We start from the raw sequence: 23244 nt of genomic DNA on the forward strand, positions 1-23244 counted from the left end.
ATGTGCGCGCACGTTTGAATAGGTCCGCAGCATGCCTATTGAATTCGCGCCAACTGTGTAACGTTTAAAGTACTACGAACAGCTCTAACACTCGCTTCGCTGGTTAAGAATCATGTCAAATCGCCGTTGTGTAAGCCCAACCATGCTTTCAAAGTTCAACCCCCATTGGGAGGAATTGTATCTGTTTACAGAAAAAGAGGGTGATGCAAAATGTTTAGTATGTCACAAAACACTGAATTCTTTCAGGAAATTTAAATTGCAGCGACATTATACGTCATACCACGCGAAAGACTACGGAAGTGGATAATGTGATGGACCAGATCGTGCACAGGAAGTTATTAAACTTAAAACAAAGCTATCCGAAAAAGATCTGGACGACGAAGAAAAATCAACTGAGGCAGCTCTCAGAGTGAGTTACAAAATTGCTTTGCTTTTAGCAAAATCCCTGCGCCCCTTCACTGATAGCGATTTAATAAAAGAATGAATGGTAGTTAAAGTGGAACATTTGTGTCCATTTCAAGTTGAACAGTTTCGGATTGTGCCATTATCTAACATGACCATTATGCGCCGCATACAGGACACGGCAGATGACGTCCAGAGCCAGCTTGCAAATATCTGTGAAGATTTCATGGCGTATTCTCTAGCTAGCTCTGGACGAAAGTGTTGATATCACTGGAACAGTGCAGCTTGGCATATTTATTAGAGGTGTTAATAGAGATCTTCAGGTGAGGGAGGAGCTCCTCGATGTAGTAGCCATGAAGAACACTACAAACGGAGGTGATATTTTAAGTAGTGTTGAAGAAAGTGTTGAAAATATAGGATTGTCGTGGAATTCTTTAGTTTCAGTGTCTATAGACGGTGCGCCAGCGATGACGGGGAAAAAAAATCAGGTTTCGTTGCGCTGTTAAAGGAGAAAATGCAAAAACTGACCGTGGCGAATGGAACAAGGGGCGTTCACTGTGTGATCCACCAGGAAAACTTATGTGCAAAGAGTATCACTCTAAAAAAATGTGACGAGTGGTGGTTAGTGTTTAACGTCCCGTCGACAACGAGGTCATTAGAGACGGAGTGCAAGCTCGGGTTAGGGAAGGATTGGGAAGGAAATCGGCCATGCCCTTTCAAAGGAACCATCCTGGCATTTGCCTGAAACAAATTAGGGAAATCACTGAAAACCTAAATCAGAATGGCCGGAGACGGGATTGAACTGTCGTCCTCCCGAATGCGAGTCCAGTGTGCTAACCACTGCGCCACCTCGCTCGGTTGTGATGAGTGTTGTTGTTCGTACAACCAATTATATAAGGAAGCATGGGCTACAACACAGGCAATTTAAAAGCTTTCTTGAGGATGTAGAAAGCCTGCCTTATTACAGCGAGGTCTGCTGGCTTAGTCGTGGCGAATTATTAAATCGATTTTTTTGCCTATTAGATGAGATAAATATGTTCATGGAAATAAGTAACATGTTGTTGTTGTTGTTGTGGTCTTCAGTCCTGAGACTGGTTTGATGCAGCTCTCCATGCTACTCTATCCTGTGCAAGCTTTTTCATCTCCCAGTACCTACTGCAACCTACATCCTTCTGAATCTGCTTAGTGTATTCATCTCTTGGTCTCCCTCTACGATTTTTACCCTCCACGCTGCCCTCCAATACTAAATTGGTGATCCCTTGATGCCTCAGAACATGTCATACCAACCGATCCCTTCTTCTGGTCAAGTTGTGCCACAAACTTCTCTTCTCTCCAATCCTATTCAATACTTCCTCATTAGTTATGTGATCTACCCATCTAATCTTCAGCATTCTTCTGTAGCACCACATTTCGAAAGCTTCTATTCTCTTCTTGTCCAAACTAGTTATCGTCCATGTTTCACTTCCATACATGGCTACACTCCATACGAATACTTTCAGAAATGACTTCCTGACACTTAAATCAATACTGGATGTTAACAAATTTCTCTTCTTCAGAAACGCTTTCCTTGCCATTGCCAGTCTACATTTTATATCCTCTCTACTTCGACCATCATCAGTTATTTTGCTCCCCAAATACAAAACTCCTTTACTATTTTAAGTGTCTCTTTCCTAATCTAATTCCCTCAGCATCACCCGACTTAATTAGATTACATTCCATTATCCTTGTTTTGCTTTTGTTGATGTTCATCTTATATCCTCCTTTCAAGACACTGTCCATTCCATTCAACTGCTCTTCCCAGTCCTTTGCTGTCTCTGACAGAATTACAATGTCATCGGCGAACCTCAAAGTTTTTATTTCTTCTCCATAAATTTTAATACCTACTCCAAATTTTTCTTTTGTTTCCTTTACTGCTTACTCAATATACAGATTGAATAACATCGTGGAGAAGCTACAACCCTGTCTCACTCCTTTCCCAACCACTGCTTCCCTTTCATGCCCCTTGACTCTTATAACTGCCATCTGGTTTCTGTACAAATTGTAAATAGCCTTTCGCTCCCTGTATTTTACCCCTGCCACCTTCAGAATTTGAAAGAGAGTATTCCAGTCAACATTGTCAAAAGCTTTCTCTAAGTCTACAAATGCTAGAAACGTAGGTTTGCCTTTCCTTAATCTTTCTTCTAAGATTAGTTGTAAAGTGAGTATTGCCTCACGTGTTCCAGTGTTTCTACAGAATCCAAACTGATCTTCCCCGAGGTCGGCTTCTACTAGTTTTTCCATTCGTCTGTAAATAATTCGTGTTAGTATTTTGCAGCTGTGACTTATTAAACTGATAGTTCGGTAATTTTCACATCTGTCAACACCTGCTTTCTTTGGGATTGGAATTATTATATTCTTCCTGAAGTCTGAGGGTATTTCACCTGTTTCATACATCTTGCTCACCAGATGGTAGAGTTTTGTCAGGACTGGCTCTCCCAAGACCGTCAGTAGTTCCAGTGGAATGTTGCCTACTCCGGGGGCCTTGTTTCGACTCAGGTCTTTCAGTGCTCTGTCAAACTCTTCACGCAGTATCATATCTCCCATTTCATCTTCATCTACATTCTCTTCCATTTCCATAATATTGTCCTCAAGTACATCGCCCTTGTATAGACCCTCTATATACTCCTTCCGCCTTTCTGCTTTCCCTTCTTTGCTTAGAACTGGGTTTCCATCTGATCTCTTGATATTCATACAAGTCATTCTCCTTTCTCCAAAGGTCTCTCTAATTTTCCTGTAGGCAGTATCTATCTTACCCCTAGTGAGATAGGCCTCTACATCCTTAAATTTGTCCTCTAGCCATGCCTGCTTAGCCATTTTGCACTTCCTGTCGATCTCATTTTTGAGACGTTTGTATTCCTTTTTACCTGCTTCATTTACTGCATTTTTATATTTTCTCCTTTCATCAATTAAATTCAATATTTCTTCTGTTGCCCAAGGATTTCTACTAGCCCTCGTCTTTTTACCTACTTGATCCTCTGCTGCCTTCGCTACTTCATCCCTCAAAGCTACCCATTCTTCTTCTACTTTATTTCTTTCCCCCATTCCTGTCAGGTGTTCCCTGACACTCTGTACAACCTCTGGTTCTTTCAATTTATCCAGGTCCCATCTCCTTAAATTCCCACCTTTTTGCAGTTTCTTCAGTTTTAATCTACAGGTCATAACCAATAGATTGTGGTCACAGTCCACACCTGCCCCTGGAAATGTCTTACAATTTAAAACCTGGTTCCTAAATCTCTGTCTTACCATTATATAATCTATCTGATACCTTTTAGTATCTCCAGGGTTCTTCCATATATACAACCTTCATTCATGATTCTTAAACCAAGTGTTAGCTATGATTATGTTGTGCTCTGTGCAAAATTCTACCAGGCAGCTTCCTCTTTCATTTCTTAGCCCCAATCCATATTCACCTACTATGTTTCCTTCTCTCCCTTTTCCTACACTCGAATTCCAGTCACCCATGACTATTAAATTTTCGTCTCCCTTCACAATCTGAATAATTTCTTTTATTTCATCATACATTTCTTCAATTTCTTCGTCATCTGCAGAGCTAGTTGGCATATAAACTTGTACTACTGTAGTAGGTGTGGGCTTCGTATCTATCTTGGCCACAATAATGCGTTCACTATGTTGTTTGTAGTAGCTTACCCGCATTCCTATTTGCCTATTCATTATTAAACCTACTCCTGCATTACCCCTATTTGATTTTGTGTTTATAACCCTGTAGTCACCTGACCATAAGTCTTGTTCCTCCTGCCACCGAACTTCACTAATTCCCACTATATCCAACTTCAACCTATCCATTTCCCTTTTTAAATTTTCTAACCTACCTGCCCAATTAAAGGATCTGACATTCCACGCTCCGATCCGTAGAACGCCAGTTTTCTTTCTCCTGCTAACGACATCCTCTTGAGTAGTCCCCACCCGGAGATCCGAATGGGGCACTATTTTACCTCCGGAATATTTTACCAAAGAGGACGCCATCATCATTGAATCATACAGTAAAGCTGCATGCCCTCAGGAAAAATTACGGCTGTAGTTTCCCCTTGCTTTCAGCCGTTCACAGTACCAGCACAGCAAGGCCGTTTTGGTTATTGTTACAAGGCCAGATCAGTCAATCATCCAAACTGTTGCCCCTGCAACTACTGAAAAGGCTGCTGCCCCTCTTCAGGAACCACACATTTGTCTGGCCTCTCAACAGATACCACTCCGTTGTGGTTGCACCTACGGTACGGCTATCTGTATCGCTGAGGCACGCAAGCCCTCTCACCAACGGCAAGGTCCATGGTTCATGTGTGTTCTTGAATTGAAAGAGCCTTCATGGAAATGTGATCTCGCATTCTTAGCAGATTTAACTAGCCATCTGAATGCTTTAAACATTTCCCTACAAGGTAAAGATCTGCTAATTACTCACTTCATAGATCTTATACGAGCTTTTAAAATGAAATTGACACTTTGGGTGAGTCAGCTGGAAACAGGAAATCTAGCTAATTTTCCTAAACTATCATCCATGCAAGATGTTCACAAAGACTGTGAATGTTATTCACATAGTTTAGTTGCCCTTAAGGAAGAATTTGATCAACGCTTTCAAGATCTGACAGCACTAGACAGTGATTTTTATCTGTTCTCCTCTCCATATTCAGCGAATATTGAAGAGATTCGTCCTGAGCTGCAACTAGAAATTATTGACCTGCAGTGTGACAGAGAATACAGAGACAACTTTCAGAACAAGAAAAACATTTTGGAATTCTACAGACACTTCCATCAGGATAGATTTCCTCGTTCGCACAAACTGGCGGCTACAATAATATCAATGTTGGGTTCCACGTATGTTTGTGAACAACTGTTCTCTGCAATGAAATGTAACAAGACGCGCCTGAGAAACGCATTGTCTGATCGAAATTTAAACTGCACGCTGCGCCTACAATGCACAAGAACAATTACTCTGAACATAGACGCAATTGTAAAGGGCAAAAAGTACTAGATAACCGAGAATACCACGCTTCAGTGACACCTTTTATTGTGTAACAGTTCACAAATTAATAGGAATGTAGAGGCATACACTAAGCTAATAAAATTATGTGGGACGTGTACGTTCTCCTTTATTTGTTTCATTTGTCGCAGTAATAATTCGTGAGTGATATCCCTGCAGGTTTTACATTGACTAGCGGCAGCTGTTGTGTGCCTCATGTGACTCTCCACACTCTCCGCTCTGGTCCGGTAGTGGGGGTAGCATGCTCGCGCTGCTCCGTGCTCGCGCCTTGCTGCTCACAGCTTGCTCCGCGAGGACGTATGTTGTGAAGCCCTGCTGTAAACTGACAAAAGTTAGTGATGTAATCTATTCAATGATGTGTGTGTTTATTGACCCGTGCGTCTGACTACTTCATGTACTAATGTCAACTGCTTTTGGTCTTTGACTGTAGAATTAAATTCATAATAATAACAAAGGACATTAAATAATAATTCTTCAATTATTACACCAAAAAAATAAAGTTGCGTAATTAGTTCTTTGTTTATTTATATGTACAAGTATGCAGTTCTGGTACAACCTTGCTCCATACTGTCATAAGCACAGTGCTACAGAATCCTAAATATAATGGCACAGTACATATCCACTTTTTCAATGGGCTGTGTAATTTTGTCTTCGGTCCAGTAATAGCGCTATTATTTCAATGTACACGACAACTGGGAACATATGTACATGAAGCCAACAGAAATTGACTAATTTTCTCCCAGTAATAATTAAAACTTTAGGATTTTCCTCCACACACTGCAAAGTCGACAAATTTGCTGTAGGGTGTTCTTGAACTGTTGTCAGGTACAATTATTTCCGTATGTTTCTGTATTTTTAAAATTGCTGCACCTATATGTCGTTGAATTTCCCTAAAAAGTGATTCCGTAATATTATTGAATGTAAATAGGTAGAAAAACTAGTTTATTTATTATTCAAAACATCTATTAAAGCTGTCATCTACCGGTAGCATCTGCTTCCTGTATTCAACTGTTTTAAAAACCTATTTTTGTAGCTTGTGAAGTTACACGAGGTGCACTGAACTGTATTTACTTAGTCTTGTCAAACTGCAATGGTAACTCATTTCCTTTGAACCATATGTTGATGTTTTCAAGTTATGTTAGTTGCTGTTTTGGTAAAGCAACTCGCATTGATTCTGTTCTTATAATATTATTACCAGCTAAAAGAATAACATTTGTATCTTCTAAAACCCCAAGTTGGAGATCATTTTTGTGCATCACAAACAACAGTTAATCAAAACAGGCGAAGATCCAAATTAAAATCCATAAAATTCAAGTACCTTTTCCTCTTTAAGACTGTTTCAAAACATAAATCTAAAGCAAAAGTAGAACAGTCCTGTTAAATACTTTATGTTATACAAGGAAAACAGCCCAATACTGAAATAAATGTTTAATCATATCTTATCATATGCAAAGTTGTCTTTTTACCATCATAACTGTATCAACTTCAGTGCAGATATAAAACCTACACTCTATTCCAAAAACAAAGTAATTATGTTACTCAAGTACATTGCTTACCTGCAATCTGTAATTTGGATCTGCCGTTGCAGCATGTGCCGCTAAGAAGGGATCATAGTAGACACTACTGTGAAAAAACCAATGTCAGTATTAGAGGAATGTCATCCACTGTGGACATTCATTTAAAGTGCACGTATGTATTTTGTCAACATATAATAGCCAAAAGTAACATTTTGGTTTAGCAAGCAACTAAAAAATTTATTGCAGCATATCAAACAATATTACATTACAGTAGCATGCTTAATTGTCAATGAACTGTATATAGCTTTCTGAATTTCTTTTTTCAATTTCACACATTACAATATGAAAACTGTACATTATAACAAAGTAAACTACAAACAGAGAACAATTTAAATGAATGTGCAAATAAAGATACAATAAGTCAATTCCAGAGAAGGTTTTACAGCACTTTTTGCTGATGTTTAGGAAGACTTCAGCTTTTTTAAATACAATTAACATAATTTTTAGTAGTTTTGTTATAAAATTGCATTTTTTTCAAAAGAAAGTAAGACTTTAAAATTAACATTTGATATCAGTGTCTGCTGTTATGTAACAGCCAGAACTGATTTGATCTGATCTAAATGCATTAAGGCAACAGAGTTCCATGTTAATATTTGTAGCAGAACATTCTTGGGCAGGGGACTGGGGGATGGAAGGAGGAAGGAGATGGTGAGAGGAGGGGTACTGAGGATAGAAGAACTAGAGGCTTCCAATATTTAGAGTAACCAAACATGGTAATTATACCCAGTTCATCACAAGAATAAACCCAATGTAAATGCAACCGGTGGTGGCGTGTTTGTCGCTGTTAATAGTATTTTATCCTGTAGTGAAGCAGAAGTGGATAGTTCCTGTGAATTATTGTGGGTGGAGGTCACACTCAGCAACCGAGCTAGGTTAATAATTGGCTCCTTTTACCGACCCCCGACTCAGCAGCATTAGTGGAGGAACAACTGAGAGAAAATCTGAAATACATTTCACATAAATTTCCTCAGCATGCTATAGTCTTAGGTGGAGATTTCAATTTACCAGATATAGACTGGGACACTCAGATGTTTAGGACGGGTGGTAGGGACAGAGCATCGAGTGACATTATACTGAGTGCACTATCCGAAAATTACCTCGAGCAATTAAACAGGGACCCGACTCGTGGAGATAACATCTTGGACCTACTGATAACAGACAGACCCCGAATTTTTAACTCTGTAAGCACAGAACAGGGAATCAGTGATCATAAGGCCATTGCAGCATCCCTGAATATGGAAGTAAATAGGAATATAAAAAAAGGGGGGGAGATTTATCTGTTTAGCAAGAGTAATAGAAGGCAGATTTCAGACTACCAAACAGATCAAAACAAAAATTTCTGTTCCGACACTGACAAGTTGAGTGCTTATGGAAAAAGTTCAAGGCAATCGTAAAATGCGTTTTAGACAGGTACGTGCCGAGTAAAACTGTGAGGAATGGGAAAAACCCACTGTGGTTCAACAACAAAGTTAGGAAACTACTACGAAAGCAAAGAGAGCTTCACTCCAAGTTTAAACGCAGCCAAAGCCTCTCAGACAAACAGAAGCTAAATGATGTCAAAGTTAGCGTAAGGAGGGCTATGTGTGAAGTGTTCAGTGAATTCAAAAGTAAAATTCTATGTACCGACTTGACAGAAAATCCTAGGAAGTTTTGCTCATACGTTAAATCAGTAAGTGGCTCGAAACAGCATATCCAGACACTCTGGGATGATGATGATGATGATGATGATGATGATGGCATTGAAACAGAGGATGATACGCTTAAAGCTGAAATACTAAACACTTTTTTCCATAGCTGTTTCACAGCTGAAGACTGCACTGCAGTTCCTTCTCTAAATCCTTGCACAAATGAAAAAATGGCTGACATCAAAATAAGTGTCCAAGGAATAGAAAATCAATTGAAATCAGTCAACAGAGGAAAGTCCACTGGACCTGATTGGATACCAATTCGATTCTACACAGAGTACTCAAAAGAACTTACCCCCCTTCTACAGCCGTGTACCGCAAGTCTCTAGAGAAACAGAAAGTTCCAAATGATTGGAAAAGAGCACAGGTAGTCCCAGTCTTCAAAAAGCGTCGTTGAGCAGATGCCCAAAACTATAGATAGACCTATATCTCTGACATCGATCTGTTGTAGAATTTTAGAACATTTTTTTTGCTCGCGTATCATGTCATTTCTGGAAACACAGAATCTGCTCTGTAGGAATCAACATGGATTCCGGAAACAGCGATCGTGTGAGACCCAACTCGCTTTATTTGTTCATGAGACCCAGAAAATATTAAATACAGGCTCCCACGTAGATGCTATTTTCCTTGACTTCCGGAAGGCGCTCAATACAGTTCCGCAATGTCGCCTGATAAAGTAAGAGCCTACAGAATATCAGACCAGCTGTGTAGCTGGATTGAAGAGTTTTTAGCAAACAGAACACAGCATGTTGTTCTCAATGGAGAGACGTCTAAAGACATTAAAGTAACCTCTGGCATGCCACAGGGGAGTGTTATGGGACCATTGCTTTTCACAATATATATAAATGACCTAGTGGATAGTGTCGGAAGTTCCATGCGCTTTTCGTGGATGATGCTGTAATATACAGAGAAGTTGCAGCATTAGAAAATTGCAGCGAAATGCAGGAAGATCTGCAGCGGATAGGCACTAGGTGCAGGGAGTGGCAACTGACCCTTAACATAGACAAATGTAATGTATTGCGAATACATAGAAAGAAGGATCCTTTATTGTATGATTATATGATAGCGAAACGAACACTGGTAGCAGTTACTTCTGTAAAATATCTGAGAGTATGCGTGCGGAACAATTTGAAGTGGAATGACATATAAAATTAATTGTTGGTAAGGCGGGTGCCAGGTTGAGATTCATTGGGAGAGTCCTTAGAAAATGTAGTCCATCAACAAAGGAGGTGGCTTACAAAACACTTGTTCGACCTATACTTGAGTATTGCTCATCAGTGTGAGATCCGTGCCAGGTCGGGTTAACAGAGGAGACAGAGAAGATCCAAAGAAGAGCGGTGCGTTTCGTCACAGTGTTATTTGGTAAGCGTGATAGCGTTACGGAGATGTTTAATAAACTCAAGTGGCAGACTCTGCAAGAGAGGCGCTCTGCATCGCATTGTAGCTTGCTGTCCAGGTTTCGAGACTGTGCGTTTCTGGATGAGGTATCGAATATATTGCTTCCCCCTACTTATACCTCCCGAGGAGATCACGAATGTAAAATTAGAGAGATTCGAGCGCGCACGGAGGCTTTCCAGCAGTCGTTCTCCCCGCAAACCATACGCGACTGGAACAGGAAAGGGAGGTAATGACATGGCACATAAAGTGCCCTCCGCCACACACTGTTGGGTGGCTTGCAGAGTATAAATGTAGATGGAGATTCAGACTAATCAGCAAAAACAGCACGCAACACTGGCAGTGTTATGCTCTTGGAAGTAACCCCCACTTTTGTATTGGATGTCTTATACATATGTTACTGTAGATGAAACTTAAAAGCATTCTAAGGTATTAACCACCAACAAAATTTTTCTTCGTCATACTTTAACTATGTAAATTTCATTTCAAAAATCGTGTGTAGTCGCAGTCTCTATAAAAGCTAATTGTGTTCAGATTGTCGCGCTGTTGATACGTAATGTGAAAATGGCTGATGCTACTTCCAGAACAAGCACATGGAACACAGTTTAAGAAAAAAAAGGGGGAGGGCAAGGGGGAGGGAGGGGGAGGGAGAGAGAGGGAGAGAGAGAGAGAGAGAGAGAGAGAGAGAGAGAGAGAGAGAGAGAGAGAGAGAGAAGAAATAAAAGCAAGACACAGATTGTTGTTCTTGTTTTTCAGAAGTTTACAGAGGAAAGAGACTTTGAAATTTTGCGATAGAGTTCATTCACCACAGTTCCGGCACAATGCGCAGCTTAATTGGTAGCGTTGAAGAAAGGTAAAAGGATATTCTGTGGATTGCTGTTCCAAAACTTGCTGCGATCGTTTTTCTAATAACATATCTCATGTAACATATAAATTCTTAATTGGTACAGATATTTTGCAAAAGACTTAACAAGCTTGATTAAATCAAGAAACCCTTTCAAATGAAATTTTTGGGAGCAAAATGAAATAACATATGCTCCTGGTACCATAACACTGCAATTTGAACCCAGTAGAACTGATCTGGGGTCACGCAGAGAGATTTGCTGCAAGAAATAACAAGACAATTAAGCTGCCATATGTACTGGAACTAATGCACAAAGCTTTGTCTCTTATCACTGTGAATGCTGGTGGTTTTTTTTTTTTTTTTTGGTGGTTTTAGGGCGCACAACTACAATGGTCATTAGCGCCCAGACTAAGTTAGGAATGCACCGTGAGGCACGAGGTTAAAACAGCAACTAAAAGGGACAATACTACAAAAGACATAGACAGGCAGAGGATTTAAAAAAAAAAAAAAAAAACCAGCATAATCAAATGTCCTTAGACAGGTGAGTCAAGTTGATAAAACGAAGAACGCGAGCAGCTGCTCCTGGGTCATCCACTAAAATGGCATCCAGAGTACATGGCAGGCCAAGATCAAGGCGCAGTGTATTAAAATCCGGACAGGACGTTAAAATGTGGCAGACCGTCAGCAATTGCCCACATGGGCACAACGGCGCCGGCGCAGCCGCCAGCAGATGGTGATGGCTGAACCGGCAGTGTCCAATTCGTAACCGGGCCAAAACGACCTCCGCCTGCCGGGAAGGGCATGAGGAGGACGTCCAAGCCGCAGGAAGAGGTTTCAAGGCCCGAAGCTTGTTGTCCGTAATTGCAGCCCAATCGGCATGCCACAGCAATAAAATGAGCCGACAAATGACCCTGCTACAATCTGATGAAGGGACACAACAAGAAGCTATCCGAGGCTCGAGGACCGCAGCCTTGGCCACGGCATCTGCAGCTTCGTTCCCAGGGATACCGACATGGCCAGGAACCCACATAAAGCTAACCGGAGAACCGTCGTCCACCAGCTGCTGAAGAGAGCGTTGCATCCGGTGCACAAAAGGGTGAACCGGATACGGATCACTGAGGCTCTGGATGGCGCTCAGCGAATCGGAGCAGATGACATAAGGAGAATGTCGGTGGCGGTAGATGTAAAGAAGAGCCTGGTAGAGGTCAAAGAGCTCAGCTGTGAAGACCGAACAATGGCCATGGAGCCGGTATTTGAAACTGTGTGCCCCAACAATAAAAGAACACCCAACACTGTCATTGGTCTTAGAGCCATCTGTATAAATGAAGGTCATTAACGAACTTCGAACAAAGTTCGACAAAACGGGAGTGGTATACCGAACCGGGGCTAACCTCCTTTGGGAGCGAGCTGAGCTCAAGGGGAACGTGAACCTGAGCCTGGAGCCAAGGTGGCGTGTGGCTCTCGCCCACTCTAAAGGTTGCAGGGAGCGAAAAATCAAGGTGTTGAAGGAGGCGACAAAAGCGAACTCCAGGGGGTAGCAGGGCAGACACATAAAACCTGAATTGACGGTCGAGAGAGTTGTCAAAAAAGGAACGATAAGACGGGTGGTCGGGCATTGACAGTAGCTGACAGGCATACCGACAAAGCAGTATATCACGCCGGTAGGTGAGTGGCAATTCACCGACTCCAGCATGAAGACTCTCGACGGGACTAGTATAAAACGCTCCGATCGGAAGACGTAAACCCCGATGTTGTATGGAGTTGAGGCGGCGTAAGATGGATGGCCATGCAGAGGAGTATACGAAGCTCCCATAATCCAGCTTGGAGCGGACGATTACCCGATATAGGCGAAGTAGGACGGTTCCATCCGTTCCCCACGACATACCACTGAGAACACGGAGGACATTTAGAGAACGGGTAGCCAAATATGACACATGTGAAGACCAGCTAAGTTATCTGTCAAGTGTAAGACCTAAAAGTTTTGTTGTCTCCACGAATGGGAGAGCAACGGGACCGAGTCGTAAGGACAGTGGGAGAAACTCTTTGTAGCGCCAGAAGTTAATACAGACAGCCTTCTCGGCAGAAAAACGGAAGCCATTGGCGACGCTCCAGGAGTAAAGACGGTCAAGAGAACGCTGAAGACAGCGCTCCAGGAAACATGTACGCTGTGCGCTGCAATAGATGGTAAAATCGTCCACGAAAAGGGAGCCTGATACATCAGCTGGGAGGCAATCCATTATTGGATTGATCGCTATGGGGAAGAGAGTGACACTCAAAACTGAGCCTTGTGGCACCCCATTCTCCTGGCGAAAGGTGTCTGACAGGACAGAACCCACACGTACCCTGAACTGTCGATCCATTAAAAAGGAATGAATAAAAAGAGGTAGGCGACCGCGAAGGCCCCATGTATGCATGCTACAGAGAATGCCCGCCCTCCAACAGGTGTTGTAAGCCTTCTCCAAATCAAAGAACACAGCCACGGTCGGGCGCTTCCGCAAGAAGTTATTCATAATGAAGGTCGACAAGGTAACCAGATGGTCAACAGCAGAGCGACGCCTACGAAATCCACATTGTACATTGGTAAGTAGGCGTCGAGATTCGAGCAGCCAAACCAAACGAGAGTTAACCATTCGCTCCATCACCTTACAGACACAGCTGGTAAGCAAGATGGGTTGATAACTGGAAGGCAAGTGCTTGTCCTTCCCCGGCTGAGGAATCGGTACAACAATAGACTCGCGCCAGCATGCGGGAACATGTCCCTCAATCCAGATGCGATTATAAGTACGAAGAAGGAAACCTTTACCCACAGGAGAAAGGTTCTTCAGCATCTGAATATGAATAGAATCAGGCCCTGGAGCTGAGGACCGTGACCGGGCAAGTGCATTTTCGAGTTCCCGCATGGTGAATGGGGCATTATAACTTTCACGATTCGAGGAGTGGAAGTTAGGTGGCCTAGCCTCCTCTGTCTGTTTTCGGGGGAGGAAGGCATGGTGGTAATGAGCGGAGCTTGAAACCTCTGCGAAAAAGCGGCCGAAGGCATTGGAGACATCCTCAGGGGCCACAAGGACGTCATTCGCGACCGTCAAGCCAGAAACTGGTGAGTGGACCTTAGTGCCAGATAGCTGGTGCAGGCTACCCCCAGACAACAGGAGGAGGAGGAGTAAAACTGTTGAAGGTGCTTGTGAAAGCAGCGCAGCTGGCTTTCTTGCTTTCTTTAATAATACGACGACACTGCACACGTAATCGTTTATAATTGATACAATTCGCCACTGTAGGGTGGCGTTTAAAGGTGCGTAAAGCACGTCAACGAGCACATAAAGCGTCTGTACATGCTGCAGTCCACCAGGGGACCGGTACGCGACGTGGAGAAGAAGTAGTGTGAGGGATGGAATATTCAGCAGCAGTGAGAATGACTTCCATGAAGTGTGCGACCCGACTATCGCAGCTTGTGAAGGTTTGATCCTGAAAGGTTGCCCTGGAAGAGAAGAGCCCGCAGTCTGCTTTGGAGATGTTCCAACTAGTTGAGCACGGAGAGGTGGTATGATGCAGGAAATTGATAACACACGGGTAGTGGTCGCCCGAATATGTATCAGAAAGTGCATACCACGCAAACCGGCGTGCAAGTTGAGTAGTACATATAGAGAGGTCTAAATAGGAATATGTGTGAGATGTGTCCGAAAGAAAAGTAGGGGCGCCAGTATTGAGGCAGACAAGATTGAGCTGGTTGAAAAGGTCTGCTAACAGGGAGCCGCTCGGGTAGGATGCTGGAGAGCCCCAAAGGGGATGGTGGGCATTGAAGTCTCCAGTTAACAAAAATGGTGCAGGTAGCTGAGCAATAATGTGCATCATATTTGCCCTGGTAACGGCAGACGACAATGGAGTGTAAACGGTACAAATGGAAAACGTAAAATTGGGGAGAGTAATTCGGTCGGCAACTGCCGAACATCTGGCCGTTCACCGGCAGAGGAAGCTCCCCCTCCCGGCCGTCTTAACAAGATGGCCGATGAACCGGTGTGCAATGTGATGGGATCGTAGCAAATATCATCCCGGACCAGCAACGTAACCCCCCCATAAGCCGGAATACCTGCCATGGGGGGTAATTCAAAACGTACAGAGGTGTAGTGTGCCAAGGCAATTTGATCGCATGGGCGTAGCTTCGTTTCCTGGAGGGCTACGACGAGCGCACGGTGCAAGCGGAGCAGCAACTTTAAGTCCTCTCAGCTGGAGTGAACGCTGCGAATATTCCAGTGAATAAGTATCATCATGAGAAGAAAAAGAAAAAGAAGATGCAAGAAGGGGTCACCTCGAAGGCCGCTGAGGGCCTGTCTTCAAGCGAGCACTGCTGCCGCTGTCAGTAGGCGGAGAGTCATCGTCCATTGGTTCAATAGGTTCATCGGCCATCTTGTTAAGACGGCCGGGAGGGGGAGCTTCCTCTGCCGGTGAACAGCCAGATGTTCGGCTACCAGCGGTGTGGCCAGGTGAAACGGATGATGGCCTGGGGCGGCAACCGCTGGGTGGCACAGGAGAAGAAATGCGCCATGGCGGAGAAGGAGAACTGTGCGTCCTATGAGCCTTCTTGGAAGGTCGTTTAGTGGAAGTACTGGTCGATGGCTGGGAGTTCAAGGTACGTAGGAAGTCTGCACGGGACGGTTCCCTCTTGAAGGCCCGTGCATCTGACTTCTGGGTCTTAATCTTGGCAGAAGCTGATGAAGGTGCTTGTGTCGGAGGGGTGACAAGAGGAAGAGGAGACGTCGACCGGACGATCTTAGCACGGGCCGAATGGACGACTGTAGTGCTGAAGGTCAGATCGCATGTCTGCATCGCCACCTCCCTGGTAGTCCGAGGAGAGGCGAGGACAGTACTGTATTTCCCACTGGGAGCAGCGTGGGCTTCCTACTAGCAAATAGCTTGCTAGTAGCCGAGGTGGACACTTTCTCTTTGACCCGAATTTCCTGTATACAGCGTTCTTCCTTGTAGATGGGACAGTCGCGGAGGATGCTGCATGGTCACCCTGACAGTTCACACAACGAGGAGACAGAGGTGGACAGTCACCCTCATGGGCATCCCTGCCACAAGTAACACATTTAGCCGCATTAGAACAAGACTGGCGAGTGTGATTAAAACGCTGACACTGGTAGCAGCGCGTAGGTGTCTGGAAATAGGGGCGAACAGAAATAACCTCGTAGCCCGCTTTGATGCGCGACGGCAGCTGAACACTATCAAAGGTCAAGAAAAGTGTCCGGGTCGGTACAAGGTCATTGTTGACCTTTTTCATGACCCTATGGACAGCCGTCACACCCTGCTCAGCGAGGAAAGACTGAATCTCCTCGTCAGTCAATCCGTCGAGTGATCTAGTATATACCACACCACAAGACGAATTCAAAGTGCGGTGAGCCTCCACCTGGACAGGGAACGTGTACAGGAGTGTGGCCCGAAGCGGCTTTTGTGCCTGAATGGCGCTCTCAGTTTCTAGTAACAAGGTACCGTTACGCAACCTGGTACAAGACTTGACAGATCCGGCTATGGCATCTACGCCCTTCTCGATAACGAAAGGGTTGACAGGAAAAATCCTTTCCGTCCTCAGCTCGAGAAACTACGAGGAACTATAGGGGCAGGCGGTAGTACTTTTGTCACTGGTGGCTGGTCAAGTTTCCGTTTTTGGGCAGAAGTCGAGAGAGAAGAAGAGAAATCCATTGCAGAGGAATCCCCCATGATTGCCAGCGTCTCCAATGGCATGCTCCTTCCTTGTGGGGACCCTCTCAGAGGGCACTCCCGCCTTAGGTGAATGTTTACACCTCAGGTCACACCTCCCGAGAAACGAATGGAGGGACCAAACGGCATGGTCGGAAAGTGTCAGCTCAGGCAATCACCCCTCCCTGGGCCTGGCCTTTACCAGGGGGTACGTGCCTGCCTTACTTGTCTACCCAGGGCGGCGAATTACATGTTACCCCGTCACTGGCTACGCACGCGAATGCATGGGTCGGCCTTCAGGCACGGACAGGGAGGAAGGGAGAAGAGGAAAAAGAAGGGAGACCAGAGACCAGAGAAGGCAAGGAGAAGGAGGCAAGGAGAAGAAGGCAAGGGAAAAAGTAAGTAAGACAGTGAGATGGAGAAGAACAAAGAAAGGAACCAACCACAGGAAGGAAGAAACCAGAAGAAGTGAAAAACCAAAATGACCGCAAAAATAGGTTGTGGAACCGTCCGTCTCTGGACGCAGGCGCTAACTACCCCCTTGAGGGGGAGGGACTCCTTTTAGTCGCCTTTTACGACAGGCAGGAATACCTCGGGCCTATTCTAACCCACAGACCCGCAGGGGGGGAATGCTGGTGGGATACAGTACAACACTTCATAAAACAAAAGGAGAAAATGTGGTGTTTTGATGGCTTTCTGGATTCTGATGTTGATCACCTCATTATTAATGTAGGAACTGACAGTTCCAGTACCAGTACTGAAATGTATTCCTTGGATTCAGATATGGAACGAGTTCAAAGATCACCCAGATGACTGACTGTAAATAATACTTTCAATGGTTTTAATATGTAAGTATATAGTGAAATCCCTTCAATACACTTTTAAGTCAGACACAGTCCACACAGAAAAATTACCCTGTCTGTAAGTTAGGAATTCTGATCACTATTTTTTTTAACTACAGTACAATATTAGCTACGAACAAGAGAATATTACATTTTCTGTCTGGTCCCCTAAGAAGCGTATTGCCGGAGTTTTGCCATATATTACTCCATTCTGTTTAAAAATTAAATGACATTCGAAGTTCATCTCTTTTCACATCTTAACTGCAACTGTTCACACCACTACTGGTTAGTTGGATCAGCTAGCTGACCTATGCTGTTCAAGTTAAATGTGTCAGTAAAGCTTTTGTACCATACTATCGCTGAGTCAATGTGTGCACTCAGTATGGAGTATATCCTTATTATCGTAGTTGACTGTACTCGAGGAAGCTTGGCTTCCACTCTATGTGAAACAAAATGCAATGAGATTCCAGCTATTATGGAAGAATACACAGTATAATGTTCACATCAGGTTTATTCTTATGATGAACCTAGTATAGAAAATGTCAACTAGTTAGTTAAGTCTTTATGTAGCGTAATATTATCACACAACACCAACAATACATGTATCTACTCATTAATTATGAATCTGAATTCAGCTGCAACATACACATTAATTTCGAAAGTAAATCACACGAACAAAACTAAGCATGCTACGTACTACAGCAAGGGATAAATGATATCGCAACAAAAAAATACAACAACATAGCATACACACACACACACACACACACTGAGAGCAAATGACCAAAGAGGAAGTGAAAACTGGGGAAGTGCATACATACAAAAAGCCAAAGGTTTCTGCAAATTGTATGCCTCTATGTACTTACCTCCATTGGCTGGCTCAACACAGCAGTTGACCTGCCAAATCATCTACCTGCATGATAGTAGAGCTATTTTCATATGAATGTTTGCAAATAAAAATTTAACATCTACACCATACTGAACGTCACTCATATGAGTAACCACGAAGTAAGTTGTTTGCTAGCTGCTGAAATTCAACAACGATGATGGTTTGTATAAAAAATGGCAGTTTACTTTTAAGAATAAGTGCCATCACTGCCAGTACTTCATCAGATTATTTTTTTTTTATTTTTTTTATTTTTTTTTTTGGGGGGGGGGGGGCGGCATCCACACCCACACCCACACCCAGAGGTGATGGTGGAAGGGACTCGGCTGGGGTGAGGGGAGGGGAGAGATCAGCCACTGAAAAGTGGAGTACTAATTGGATTTGGCACTGACAAAAGTGTACATCGTGTAAAGGTCTTTCTGAAATCTGATGACAGGGTACTGTAAGAGGAAATGGACATACATTGTAATGTGACATTATGAGGCATTCTGAAGTAATGTAATCATACGCGAATAAGAAGTAGTCACATTAGTTTATGAGAAATGGCAACTTTACACTATCGATAACTGTAGTGGTACCTGTGACAATAAGAACACCATTCTTACTTAATGAGTTTTACTTTGTTTCCTTTATAGCCTATGTTATAAACTGAAATTAATGAACACATCAATCACACTTATTACTTTACAGTCTCTTTCACTTTTTTTCAAACATGAAGATTTCAATTTTATTTGTCAGGGAAATCATTTAGAATTAAGAATTTGTTTAGATGATGGCAGTCTTTGGAATGCTCCATAGGAAGACTATTTGACATCGCTTTGTGTTTGCAAAATTCAATGGGAAACAACAATTATACATGTATTGCCACAAGTGAACTGCATGTAGAACAGAATTGATGATGAACATTGATCGGTATCTCGTATGAAACAGATTAATCATTAATTTCAGTAATTCGAAGACTTCCTGGACAGACAGTTTTCAGTCATATGAAAAGTACATAGACAGCACTCACGGTGTGTATCCGTGGAGTGCAGTAGCCGCTGCAGCTGAGAGGGGAGTTGGGTGCCTGGCAAATGCGGCCGCCGCTGCAGCTGCCGCTGCTGGGAAAGTCGCCCGTGCTCGCCCACGCTGAATTGCCACACCACGTAATGCTGCTGCCGCTGAGCAGATAATAGCATTTTATACAATATTTGTGGCCACCTTTGGTAGAGTAACACCGCTTACCATCCTCTATGGTTACCATCAATGGGTTCCACTGTACTGCCTTGCACTTGCAAACAGATGATTGCACTGACTAGGGATTTTACTCAGTTTACCTAATTTTTCATTGCCATACAAAAAATCAGGCACAGATATATTTGCACATGCAAAACAAAAATTGTTAGAAAATGCATACTGTACAACATAAAACTGTGGAAGGACTAATTTAAATAGTAATCACCATACATACCATGGAGGAAAGGAAACAGGTAAAGCATGACAACAAGAGCAGCACCAAAGTAATGGAATTACATTATTTAAGTAATTTTGAATACAAACTGCATGAACCACTGGGTTACAAGCACTCTATCTGAACACTCCAAAATTTCTAAATTAAACATGCAGTGTCATTTCCTTGGACACATAATTGCAGTTAAGTAAAAACTTGAGGCATTAAAATGTTACACTAGTCTAGTGCAATCACTGTAGCCAGTTTCTAAAACAGGTAATGAAAGAAAATCCAGAAACTGAAAAAAAACAAAAAAAAAACAAAAAAACAATGATCATCCATGCAAAATCAAAATGGGTACTAATACTTTTAAATGTGGTTAATTTCTGCTCGAACCATGCTGCTGTTGAAGCCACACAACTATTTTCTGCTCTACTTCACACTGCTTCCTGCCTCAGATATCCATTCTATATTCAGACACAAGGGCTAAAAAAAAAAAGTCGCTTAATAATGCTTTTCATTTTGTTTTGTAAACTCCTCGACAAAAGTCCTAACGAAAAAGCAGTGTGCTCAAAATGCCAAGTAATGCAAGGATGCTTGGCACTCCATTACATAGATGTTAAGGTGTTACAAAGATTTCATTTTTATGATGATCTCAAAGTTAATATTCTTTTTTCATTGCTGTGTTTTTTAAGCTCATCCTTTATTCCCTTTTGTTAGAAATACAGAATGGATTACAGCCCGAGGCAAAACAAGCAGGCAAGTGGCAGTGTGTGTACCTCCTGCGTGCAGTGCGTGGCGTCAGCACCAGTGGTGTTGCTGCTGAGGATGAGGGTGTCGTAAGGGGAGCAGCTGTGCCCCCCAACCATGACCAGGGCACAGCAGCAGGCAGCCTGTAGCCTGGTACACCAAGCCATATTTATAAAATTTCACACACCATGGAATGTACATTGTAGCATAGTTAAAATTCCGTGTTCAACAACAGAAGACTCTCTCTTACTTTTAAATGTACAAAACACCATGTACACTGGAAAATAAATAATCCTAGTAAGATTGTAAAGTGCAAATTGCAAGGATGATATCTTAATTTTATTGCTCTTCCTCTCTGGGAAATCGCACATAAGTACAAATCAGAGATTCTAGAGTATTAATTACTTAGCTCCCCTCTCCCCAAATTCACACAAACGGGATGTGTGTCAACTATGTTAACTCTATTGAAATCCCGATAACAAAATATGAAATTCATAGCTCAACCACAGTACTTTCATTGTCTCATTTATGGTTAAATCTCTTGATGTCACATACAAACTTTAATTATTGGCCATCACTGAAACAAAAAGTACAGCATGTGTATGTATAAATAAAAGAAAATTTCAATGTAATGCTTTCTTTCCCCTATCTACATGTGATGGAAGTAGTTGGCATCCCACGAAAACAGACACTGTATCCTGCATACTTCACCAGTTATTGACATAATATTTTCATGAAATTTCCTACTTATTATTTCACACAATACACAAAATCCACAATATAATTTCTGTAAAGATTTTTATTTCTTTTATATTATAACAAGATTCTTCATCAAACACATTGGAACAACAAGATGACAAATTATGAATGAAGGGCATATCTCTCTCTCTCTCTCTCTCTCTCTCTCTCTCTCTCTCTCTCTCTCTCTCTCTCTCTCTCTCACACACACTGAAATATCTTCTACTAAAGCCATCGACAGAATTACGGAACAGCAGGGAGTGAAGTTCCAACATACATTCCAATCAGTATGTCATGTTTTGTAATACTTCCGAAAAAACTTCACTAATACGTTACTTGAATTAGAACTGTTCCTTCAAAATCAATGTAGCCATTTTGACAATCTTGTTTGCATTTTCTACTTCAGATCCGTATCTGTTCTCTTGCCTAGCCCTTGCCATCACTACCACGCCCTTCCTTGTTGATAGCACACACCAGAATGTTCCCTATGAGAACTTTTAGGTTGCATTTCACAATGCAAATAGTTTTTTAATATACACAAAAGGGAATAGCAGTCACTTTCCATTATTTACGAGTTGTGACCTAGAACTGTTACACTTCCCTAAATACTTAGTATTGGCTTTCTTAGGACATTAACCGCTCTGTTACCTCAGATGCAGCACTCTTAGTATCATAAATTAATTAGTTTATTTTTCCCAAAGAGTGTGTTTTGGGTCATTACACTATTATTATTATTATTATTATTATTATTAGCAGCAGCAGCAGCAGCAGCAGCAGCAGTAGTAGTAGTAGTAGTAGTAGTAGTATTTTGTAGTATCACACTAAGCATTCCACCTCATTTGAACATTCTTGCCTATCTTTCACAATTTGCTTTTTCTCCATGGAATCTCCCTTCTTCAGTCCTCTTTGTCCCAGAGTTTACCTCACATTCCATTTGCGTATCGTGCCTCTGTTTGTGTTTCTGTCTTCAGCTTCTATTGGATCAATGAGCGTTGGTTCTACATCAAAGTTGACTTGCACGATTCAAGGTGGTGTTGACTTGATCCCCTGCATGTCAGAAATCTGCTAGTGAGGCTTGTTGGTGGCAGCCTGATGCAACATTCGACACTGGGTCTGTGGTTTTCATAGTGTGAGATATATATCCCTCTTCTGTCAGCTTTGGGCTAAGAATTTCTCTCATGATTTTGCATTCCTCTTTCAGTAAGCTTTCCACATCATTTTTCATTTGCACATCATTTTTCATTTGCACACAGTATTTCAGGCTTGATTACTGTTTTGTAGTATATCTAATCTTTGTGTGAATGGACATGCATCCCCTATTATATGTGTACTGTTTTTACCATACACACTCCTCACTTCTCTGAGATGATGACTCTCCTGTAGGTTTCAGGATTTTACTTAGATAAGTGAAATGTGCAACACTGTTTATGCGCCATATCGAGTGTGTACTTTCTGAATTTTCAATACCGAGCAGAATAATACAGAACTTCTGGGAAGTGTATGCAGGTGAACTTTTTTCTATGCTTTTTTTAGTATTTCTATTTATTTGAATGCTGTTGCTTCATTATCATACAGCATGGTCAATTCATATGCAAGAGCTAGATTTATGTGTGTGTGTGTGTGTGTGTGTGTGTGTGTGTGTGTGTGTGTGTGTGTGTGTGTGTGTGTGTCTGTGTGTGGAGGGGAGGGAAGGGGGGGGGGGGCGTGCCCCTGCTGAAACATTATCTAGTAAAGATTAACAAAAAATATAATCATAATTTCATTCATCATAATCCATATTTTTGGAAAGCCTACAACTGTCGTTTGACGTTTAAATAACAGAATATACGATCATATTGCTGTATCTGTCCACTGAAACTACCTCCCATACAGTTCAATGTATTTTGATCCCTAGAGAAAGCACAGAAGAGGCATAACTTACACATACTTTCCTGTACCTCCTTTTTACATTCCAAAGTTAGTATGATATAAAG

General features: G+C 42.4%; 1 protein-coding gene across 19 annotated transcripts in view; it reads right to left on the reverse strand.

The window, feature by feature from the left end:
• The window catches only part of LOC126478296 (RNA binding protein fox-1 homolog 3-like), a 468968-nt gene that overhangs the window by 40141 nt on the left and 405583 nt on the right, over positions 1 to 23244 (reverse strand). For 8 of the 19 annotated variants that reach the window (XM_050103698.1, XM_050103694.1, XM_050103691.1 and 5 more), the window contains 2 exons: positions 19367 to 19514; positions 6991 to 7057 (listed from right to left, as the gene is read on the reverse strand). In XM_050103698.1, coding sequence (XP_049959655.1) covers positions 6991 to 7057; positions 19367 to 19514 — 215 coding nt within the window. Of the gene's footprint in view, positions 1 to 6990; positions 7058 to 19366; positions 19515 to 20562; positions 20684 to 23244 lie in introns of all 19 variants that reach the window. The other 11 variants (XR_007587441.1, XR_007587438.1, XR_007587439.1 and 8 more) reach the window with 5 other exon arrangements.

This window comes from Schistocerca serialis, chromosome 1 (genome assembly GCF_023864345.2).
Source record: "Schistocerca serialis cubense isolate TAMUIC-IGC-003099 chromosome 1, iqSchSeri2.2, whole genome shotgun sequence".
NCBI lineage: Eukaryota > Metazoa > Arthropoda > Insecta > Orthoptera > Acrididae > Schistocerca > Schistocerca serialis.